Raw genomic sequence first — 9317 nt, 5'->3', positions numbered from 1 at the left:
GAGGGGTTGGAGCAGAGCAAGTTAACGGGATTGGATAACGGGCAGAAGCAAGGGGCGTGACCCAGAGGTCTAATTGGAGGGGGCGGAGGTTATGGGAGGTGAAAGGGGAAAGACGGGAGGAGGGAAACCGAGGCGCTCAGGGAGTTAGGGGCGAGGCTTAGGGGAGAGGGCGGGACCTAGACCGCCACGGGAGGAGGGACTTCAAGCAGCGGGCAGACCATTGGTTAGCACCGGATACAAGAACCAATCAACGTAGAGGACACCATGGAGGCGGGGCTTCATGAAGGGATGCAGGCCATTGGGTGCCGTGAGAGACGCGCCTGAAGGTAGGAAGCGGGCATTGGCTACGACAGGGGGCGGTGCTTAAAAGGGGACGGGCCATTGGCTATCAAGAGAGGACAGGTTCGACTCCAAACAGCGAAGAGCCAATGCTCGGGAGGGAGGGCGGGGCCTAGGTAAAGCGGGGTGAGGGGGGTGAGGAGGGGACTGGGGATAAACAGCCGGGAACTGCGCGAACCGCTGCTGCTTCATTCCCAACTCGGGTCCGGCACGGAAGCGGCGGGGCCGGAAAAATGCGGGGCCTTGGAGGTCGCCCACGCGGGTGCAGGGGCCCGAGGACCTGGGCCATCGTCCACTGCTCTCCCAGGCCACAGCAGAGAGCTGGATGGGAAGTGGAGCAGCCGGGACTCGAACCTGCGCCCGCATGGGATGCCGGCCCTGCAGACGGCGGCTTTACCCGCTACTCCACAGCGCCGCCCCCGGAGTCTTGGCCTTTCACAAGCCGAGTTGGCTGCAGGCCAGCGAGCAGAGGCACCATCCACTGCCGCTTGAGTTAATGCCTGAAGCCCCGTGAGCTCTGCCCCCTGGTGGTCACTCCGCACCCTGCACCGGGCTCCAGCCTGGATGTTGCCGTCCTGGGGGACTGGACCAGCCGGTGGAAGATCTCTCTCCCTGTTACTTTGCCTTTCAAATAAACAGAAATAAATCTAAGAAATCCTCGGGATGCGGCGGTTGGCGATAATGAGCGTCTTCCTCCCCCTCCTTTTTTTGGGCAATGTCCACATTTTCCGCAAGGGGGCGCTGTAACTTTTACAAGGGCCGAGAGTATTTCCAAATTAAAAAAGCAGGGGTGGGCATTGGGCACAGCGGTGGTTAGGGCAGTGCTTGGGCCACTCCATCCGGTATCAGAATGCCTGGGTTCGAGCCCGGGGTCTGCTTTGCTATTTAAGATTCATTTATTTTATTATTCAGGCGGAGACACACACACACACACACACAAAGAGAGAGAGAGAGAAAGGTCGTCCATCCACTGGTTCACTCCCCAGATGGTCACAGAGGCCGGAGCTGCGCCAATCCGAAGCCGGGAGCTCCATCCGGGTCTCCCCCGCGGGTGCAGGGCCCAAGGACTTGGGCCATGGTCCAGTGCTTTCCCAGGCCACAGCAGAGAGCTGGGTCGGAAGTGGAGCAGCCAGGACTCGAACTGGCGCCCAGCCCAGCACGCCTCGGCGCCGGCCCCCATGGTGCAGCTGCCTGAGCCAGCACCGGCTCTGTAGGGGCTCTGGTTCCAGTCCTGCTTCTCCCCAATGTGGCTCAAGACAGCCCCCGCCCCCTGCCTGGGGGGCCCGCGTGCGGTTCCTAGAGCCTGGCTTGGGCCTGGTGCAGCCCCTTACAACAAATAATTCTTTAAAAGGGTCCCTTTGACAGTGAAAATTGTGCCCCCTTGTGGCCGGTGCGGTGTGCCTAGCAGGTGTCCCGGCCGCTCCGCTCCCGATCCAGCTCCCTGCTGTGGCCTGGGAGAGCAGCGGACGATGGCCCAGGTCCTGGGGCCCTGCACCTGCGTGGGGGACCCGGATGGAGCTCCTGGCCCCCGGCTTCTGTTGCGACCATTCGGGGAGTGACCCAGCAGGTGGAAGACCTCTCCCATCCCTCCCGGCCTCCCTCCTAAACCTGCCGGGCTCCCCGATGCACACAATTCTGTCTTCCCCACGGTCCGACCCGGCAGCTTGCTCAGGGCGAATTCAACAGAGGCACCCGCCGCTCTCACACGGGCCCGCGGCCGCGCTGTCCCCACCAGGGTCCTCCGTGGCGGGGGTCTTTTATTCCCAGCACCGTTTTGTGGACAGGGAACCCTCGTTCGGGAAGGCGAGTTTGCCTTGACTCCGTCTGCGCCCGCGGGGGGCTCTCCCACCCCAGGGCCCCCCCCTCGACCCCCTGCTGACCCCCAGGCAAAGGTCCTGGGGCTGGGGGCGGCCCCTCGCCCCCTCCCCGCCTATCTCCCTCCAGGGCCTGCGCGCTCAGAGTTTTTTTTGGGGGGTGGGGGCTCCCCTTTGCCACTCGGTCGGTGCACACCCCGCTCCTCTCTGCCTTGCCGGCCCAAGCGGCCCCCAAGGCCCCATGGGGCTCGCGGGGCGCCGACTGTGGGCAAAGTGGGGCTGGGTCCCGGGGGACCTTGAATGGGGGCTTTATGACGTAAGCGCCCGGGAGCCAGGGGCGCCCCTGACCGCTTCTCCGCGCGGCCCAGCCGGCCCCACGGTCAGCTCCCCGGGGCCCAGGCCGGGGACTCCCAGCGCGGCGGCCCGCGGGGAAGCGCGCTCGTCGCCTTGGCAACGGAGGCCGGAAGAACCACCGAGACGCGGCTTCAGAATACAGAGCGGCCGCCTCCGAGGTACCCGGGTCGATTGTCACGTGGGCGGCCCGCGAAGGCGGGACTTCCGGCTCCGCGCTATTTTCTTTCCGGTTGTTAGCTTCTGTCAGCCCCTCCCTGCCTGGGCCGTGCGCCCCCCCCCCCGCGCCCGCCGCGGCCCCCCGCCGCCGGGCCCCCCGCCAAGATGAAGAAATTCTTCCAGGAGATCAAGGCAGACATCAAGTTCAAGAGCGCGGGGCCCGGGCAGAAACTCACAGACTCCGCGGGGTAGGGGACGGTGAACGGGGCAGGGGGCTGGGAACCGGGGAGCGGGGTGGGCGGCCTCTGGGGACCGGGGAGGGGGCGGCAGGTGCGGCCCGGGCTGGGAGGGGGCGGCCGGGCGCCGAGGGGCGCCCCTGGGGGCGGGGCCGATGCGGCTGACACTCCGGTGGGCGGGGCCGATGGGGCCGGGGAGACAGCTCGGGGGCGCACCCCCCGAGGGGCGGGGGAGGGGCGGGGCTTGGGAGGCGGGGGCGGGGCGTGGGAGGCGGGGACGACCGCGGGGCGGGGCGGGGGCGGGGCGTGGGGGCGGGGACGACCGCGGGGGCGGGGCGTGGGATGCTTGGACGACCACGGGGGTGGGGCGTGGGAGGCGGGGACGACCACGGGGGCGGGGCGTGGGAGGCGGGGGCGGGGGCGGGGAGTGCAGGGCGTGGGTTTCTGGAGAGTCTGGGGGCGGGTTGGGGACGACCGCGGGGGCGGGGCAGGGGCAGGGCGTGGGGGCGGGGACGACCGCGGGGGCGGGGCGTGGGAGGCGGGGCGTGGGGGCGGGGACGACCGCGGGGGTGGGGCGGGGACGACCGCGGGGGCGGGGTGGGGGCGGGGCGTGGGAGGCGGGGACGACCGCGGGGGCGGGGCGTGGGAGGTGGGGATGACCCAGGGGCGGGGCGTGGGGGCGGAGCAGGGCGTGGGGGCGGGGACGACCGCGGGGGCGGGGCGTGGGGGCGGGGATGACCGCGGGGGCGGGGCGTTTGAGGCGGGGGCGGGGCGTGCAGGGTGTGGGTTTCTGGAGAGTCTGGGGGCGGGTTGGGCGGTGGGGTAGTGGGGGCCACGTCCGCGTTTCCACGAGAGGAGGGGCCCGGGGGATGGGGAGGGCTGGCGGGAGGGGCTAGGGTCCGCCTAGGACAGATAGAGGCGGCGTACAGGGGAAGTAAGGGGGTGGGGGGGCCTTGAGCTGGCGTGGACCAGGGGCGTCTCCCTGCTGCCTCCAAGACCCCCGGCCTCATCCCACCCCGTGGGACTTTCTGGGCGGGAGACACAGGACGTGTGGGGGCTCTCCAGTGGGGACCGCGTGAGGAACAGGCAGGCGGTGTAGACAGGAGCAGCGGGGAGCCCAGTGTAGACGGGGGAGGCAGGCACCCCAAGTGGGCGGGCCTTCAAGGCCACGGGAAGGGCTGGCCAGGGCGTCGGGGAACTGAGTCTCTGGGGGAAGATGGAGCAGCCACAGGGCCAGGGGGCTTCCTCGGGGGTCCTCTTGGGCCAGCAGCCAGCCGGGGGGAGGCCTCGTCCAGGCCGCTGCCCACGGGCGGGGAGGGGTCGCCCAGGGGTCTGCCGGGGCCCACGGTGGAGAAGGAAGGCGAGCCCCCCAGATCCCAGCGGCTCGGAGCCGGGGCTTGGACGGGGGGCTCCCGGCCGGCCTGCTCAGCGCCTGTCCGCGCGGGGCTGTGTCCACGTGCCCCTGCGGCCGCCCCCCGGCCTGCTGGACTGGAAGCCGCCGGGTAGCAGGGGTCGTGGCTGGCATGTGGGCTTCCCAGAGCCGTGAAGGTTTGCAGGGAGATTTTAAGATTTATCTCTCATTTATTTGGAAGAGTCAGGGAGAGAGGGGCCGGTCCCTCTGCTGGCCCACCCCCAACGTGGTCAGCACGGCCAGGCTGGAGCCGGGAGCCTCAGGTGGGCCTCACAGGGGGCCCACGCACGTGGGCCGCTGCCGCTGCTTTCCCAGGCTGCTCTCTGGGGCCGGCGCTGTGGCGCAGCGGGTTAGAGCCCTGGCCTGCAGGGCCACATCCCATACGGGCCTTGGTTCGAGTCCCAGCTGCTCCACTTCCAATCCCGCTCCTTGCTGTGGCCTGGGAAAGCAGTGGATGACGGCCAAGTGCTGGGGCCCCTGCACCTGCGTGGGAGACCCGGATGCGGCTCCTGGCTCCTGGCTTTGGGTTGGCGCGGCTCCAGCCATTAATGGCCTTTTGGGGAGTGAACCAGAGGATGGAAGACCTCTCTCCCCAACTCTTTCAAATAAATAAACATTTTAAATATATTTTTTGCTGATTGGAAAAGCAGAGAGAGGAGGCTCCCACTTGCAGCCATGAGCCGGGGACTCAGCCCATGGGTGCGGGGGGGCCCTGCCTGAGCCGTCACCCCTGCCCCAGGGTGCTGGGACCCGGGCTCGCGGTGTGGGCGTCCCCAGGGTCTCGGGGCCGTGAGGAGGCGGCGACCTGAGCCCAGGGCTGCAGCCGGGGGGGGGGGGGCGGGGGAGGCCGCGGGGAGTGGTGTCCCCGGGGCCGGCAGGGCTGGGTCTGCGTGCCAGGGCAGGGGCGGGGCAGGAGCCTCCCCTCTGATCTCGCGCTGCCTCGGTCACTGCGCAGGGAGAAGGCCCCCAAAGAGAAACCCAGCCAGCTGGCTCTGAGGCCGCCCCGCCAGGGACCCACCGATGAGGCGCAGATGGCGGCCGCCGCCGCCCTGGCGCGGCTGGAGCAGAAGCAGCCCCGGGCCCGGGGCCCCACGTCGCAGGACTCCATCCGGAACCAGGGTGAGCCGCGGCCGTCCTCGGGCCGGGGCCGGGGCCCTGCTCTGGGTAGGGTTTCCCGACCAGCGCCTGCGAGCCTGCAAGGGAGGTGTAGGACGGCAGGGGGCGCCGTGGGCCCCGGGAGGCGACCTCCGGGCCGGGATTCGGAGCTGGGGCCGGGGGAAGGGCACCCCGCGCCCGCAGGCCTCCCCCTCCCTCCCACCCCCGCCCCGGCCCCCCGACGCTGGGCCCTGACTCTCCTCTCTGCCTCTCCCTGCGCCGGCGCTCGCCAGTGAGGAAGGAGCTGCGAGCCGAGGCCACGGTCAGCGGGAGCCCCGAGGCGCAAGGAGCAACCGCGGTAAAGGCATCACCGGCGGTGGAGTCACCCGAGGGCAGCCTGGACCCCAAGACGCCCCGAGACGTCCCCTTTGCCCTGGGGCCTGGGAAACCCCCAAGACGCCCCGAGACGTCCCCTTTGCCCCTGGGGCCCCGGGCGACCGGGAAGCCCCGTCTGACCAGCAGAGGCGGCTGGGAGCTCCCGGCACTGCCCTCTCCTGTCTGCTCCGTGCAGCCCGGAGGCCTCCCTGGAGGAGACGGGCAGCGCTTGGTATTCCAAACAGCCAGATCCGCAAGGATTCACAGGATATTGAAAAGAAAAAACCCTGGGCGGGCCTGGGACGGAGGCTGAGAGGCCGGGTGGGGAGGGAGGGGCCGGCGCGAGCCCGGGCTGCCCTGTCGGAGCCCCTGCCCCCAGTGGGCAGCTGCTCCAGGCGCGCGTAACCTCCCTGCGGGCTGGGGGGCTCCGTGGACGCCTTCCTGGCCGGCTGAGGGCCAGGCTCACGGGTCCTGTCCCGTGGCTGGCAAGCAGAGGGCATGGTGTTGGGCCGGGCTCCGTGGGGCAGGGCGGCTCCGCCCACATCACGCTCTGCCCACGCCTGGCTCAGCCCCTCTCTCCCAGCAGGTCCCTGAGGCCAAGGAGGAGGGCTCCGCCCACATGGCCGTGCAGGGCGTGTACTTCACCTGCCCGCTCACGGGGGCCACCCTGAGCAGGGACCAGCGGGAGGCCGGCGTCAAGGCGGCCATTCTCTCGGTGAGCGCCCCCCCCCCCCGCTGCGGTCAGCTTCTCGCTCTCGGTTGTCCCTGTCGCCCGGGCCACAGTGGCGAGGCCCGTATGCGGTACGGGGAGGCAGGGCCGAGGAGGGGGCGAAGGGGGCCTCCTCCCGGCCGCCCCCACGGGGTGGCGTCTTCCCCATCGCTCTTTCTTTGGGAAATTTTTCATTTTTTAAGAGATCAGAGAGCCAGAGTCAGTCCGCCTGCTGCCGTTGCCGGCTCCCTGCAAAGCTGTGTTCTGTGTTTATGTGGAAGGCAGAGGGACAGAGAGAGGGAGAGACGGACTCTTCTGTCCGCTGGCCACTCCCCAAATGGCCGCGAGAGCCGGGAGCCAGAGGCCGCCCCGACGTCGGGAAGCCGGGCTCCGGCTTCGCTCCTGGGTCACCGGGGGCTGCCCCTCACGGCGTGCCCAGCTCGTCCCGGGGGGCTGCCGGACCCTCGGCCCTGCCTGCCCTCTCCCCCACCCCTGGGCGGCGCGGGGCCCGCGGGGCGGGTCTCCCATGAGCCCTTTGGCCCCCAGCACTTCTCCACCGACCCGGTGGGCGCGTCCATCATGAAGATCCACACGTTCAACAAAGACCGCGACCGGGTGAGGCTGGGCGTGGACACCATCGCCAAGTGAGTGCCCGGGGCCCCCGGCGCGGGCGGGGGAGGCCGGGCGCACCTCCACGCTGGGCCTCGGTGTAGCCGGCTCAGGAGTGCCCGCGCCGGGCTTCCTTAGGGTCGTGGGGAGGCAGGGGCCCAGCGCAGCCCCCGAGGCCGTCTCCGGCCTGCGGAAGAAGCCCCTGGCTCCCGGCGCTGGCCTGGCCCGGCCCAGCGCTGGCCGTGGCGGCCCTCCAGGGAGTGACCCAGCGGATGGAGGACTCCCCCCTCTCTCTCTGCCTTTCAAGTAAATAAACCTCCAAAAACCTCAGCGTACTTGAGGAGCAGGGAGACGCAGGGGTCTCCCAGGGGCTGGTCCCCTCCCCGATGCCTACACCACCGGGGGCCAGGGCCTCCCTCCGGGGCTCCCGCGTGGGCAGCACCCTCCCCAGCACCTGAGTGCGCATGCGCGGGGCGCGGGTGTCTTGACGCCCCCCCCAAATGCCTGCGCCGGTTTCTCCCTTACCCCCCGGGGGGCGGGAGGTGCCCAGGGGCCCGGAGCGCGGCCAGGCCTGTGCCGCTCGCGCTCTCCCGCCCCAGGTACCTGGACAACATCCACCTGCACCCGGAGGAGGAGAAATACCGCAAGATCAAGCTGCAGAACAAGGTGTTCCAGGTGCGGCGCGGCGGGGCGGGCGGGTGGGGGCTGCAGGAAGCCATGCGGGCAGGGCGGGGCGGCGGGTCCCCTCGGGCGCGCGCTGGGACCCCCCCCCCTCTTTGCAGGAGCGCATCAACTGCTTGGAGGGCGCACACGAGTTTTTTGAGGCCATCGGGTTCCAGAAGACCCTGCTTCCGGTCCCGGATCAGGGTAGGGGCGCGGGCCGGGTGGGCGGGCGGGCGAGGGGGCACGGGCCGGGGGCGCCCTCCCACGGCACTCTGCGCCCTAGAGAGCCCGGAGGAGTTCTACGTGCTGAGCGAGGCGGCGCTGGCCCAGCCGCAGAGCCTGGACAGGCACAAGGAGCGGCTGCTGGCCGCCGAGCCGGTGCGGGCCACGCTGGAGCGGCAGCGCCGCGTCTTCCGGCCCTCGCCGCTGGCCTCCAAGTTCGAGCTGCCCGCGGACTTCTTCAACCTCACGGCCGAAGAGGTGAAGCGGGAGCAGAGGCTGAGGTGAGCCAGAGGGGCAGGGGGCAGGGGCAGGGGCAGAGGGCAGGGCAGGGGCGGGGCCGGGCAGGGACGGGGGCACCGGGCAGGGACAGGGGTAGGGGGCGGGGCCTGGCCGGGTAGGGGACGGGGCCGGGGTACCGGGCAGAGGGCAGGGCAGGGGGCGGGGCCGGGCAGAGGCGCCCGCCCGAGCCCACGCCCACGCCCAAGCCCGCGCGCAGGGCCGACGCCGTGGAGCGGCTGAGCGCGCTGCGGACCAAGGCCATGCGCGAGAAGGAGGAGCAGCGGGAGCTGCGCAAGTACACGTTCACGCTGCTGCGCGTGCGCCTCCCGGACGGCTGCCTGCTGCAGGGTGCGCGCGGGCGGGGACTGGAGCCCGGGGAGGGGCGGGCGGGGACTGGGCGGGCGCAGGTGCCCGGGGAGGGGCGCGGGCTGTCCGGGCGGCCCTGGCCCTGACCGCGCTGCCCGCAGGCACCTTCTACGCCCGCGAGCGGCTGTCGGCGCTGTACAGCTTCGTGCGCGAGGCCCTAGAGAGCGACTGGCTGCCCTTCGAGCTGCTGGCCTCGGGCGGGCAGAAGCTGTCGGAGGAGGAGAACCTGGCCTTGAACGAGTGCGGGCTGGTGAGCGGCGCCCGCAGTGGGGGGGGGGGGGGTCGCGCTCGCGGCGCCCCCAGCGCCCCCAGCGGTGGGGTGACGCTCGCTCTGCCCGCAGGTGCCCTCCGCCCTCGTCACCTTCTCGTGGGACCCGGCCGTGCTGGAGGACCTCAGGGCAGCTGGGGCCGAGCCCCACGCGTCCGGCCTGAAGCCCGAGCTCCTGGCGGCCATGGAGCAGCTCTTGTGAAATAAAGCAGAGTTGGCCCCGTCTGGTCCCGCGCTCTCGCCACGCTCCCCCTGCCCGGGTCTGGTCGCGCTCTCCCCCCACCCCCGCCCCCCCAACCCGGGTCGGGTCGCGCTCTCCCCCCATGCCCCCTCAGCCCGGGTCTGGTCCCGCTCTCCTCTCCCGCCTGGGTCTGGTCCTGCTCTCCCCCCCACCCCGGCTCTGGTCGCACCCCCCCCCCTT

General features: G+C 71.0%; 1 protein-coding gene and 1 long non-coding RNA gene across 4 annotated transcripts; both read left to right on the top strand.

The window, feature by feature from the left end:
• The first annotated feature begins 84 nt into the window (after window positions 1-84).
• On the top strand, window positions 85-994 carry LOC138845594 (uncharacterized). Its single transcript, XR_011382820.1, has 2 exons — window positions 85-326; window positions 647-994. It is a non-coding gene; the product is annotated as an uncharacterized lncRNA (long non-coding RNA).
• A 1538-nt stretch (window positions 995-2532) lies between these two features.
• UBXN6 (UBX domain protein 6) lies at window positions 2533-9121 on the top strand. 3 transcript variants are annotated; one of them, XM_070058660.1, is made up of 12 exons: window positions 2536-2665; window positions 2847-2911; window positions 5266-5429; window positions 5699-5763; window positions 6367-6495; window positions 7036-7133; window positions 7698-7773; window positions 7881-7965; window positions 8045-8264; window positions 8480-8610; window positions 8730-8878; window positions 8970-9121. In XM_070058660.1, exons 3-12 carry the CDS (start codon window positions 5342-5344, stop codon window positions 9096-9098), a joined length of 1170 nt encoding a protein of 389 aa, XP_069914761.1. In that variant the 5' UTR covers window positions 2536-2665; window positions 2847-2911; window positions 5266-5341; the 3' UTR covers window positions 9099-9121. The 3 variants fall into 3 exon arrangements, with proteins under 3 accessions (XP_069914762.1, XP_069914761.1, XP_069914760.1); XM_070058661.1 differs by lacking the exon at window positions 2847-2911 and having other exon boundaries at window positions 2533-2665; XM_070058659.1 differs by lacking the exon at window positions 2536-2665 and having other exon boundaries at window positions 2719-2911.
• The last annotated feature ends 196 nt before the right edge of the window (window positions 9122-9317 follow it).

Source organism: Oryctolagus cuniculus, chromosome 16 (genome assembly GCF_964237555.1).
Source record: "Oryctolagus cuniculus chromosome 16, mOryCun1.1, whole genome shotgun sequence".
Taxonomy (NCBI): domain Eukaryota; kingdom Metazoa; phylum Chordata; class Mammalia; order Lagomorpha; family Leporidae; genus Oryctolagus; species Oryctolagus cuniculus.
Note: the sequence above shows the minus strand (reverse complement) of the source record. Positions and strands in the feature narration are given on the sequence as shown.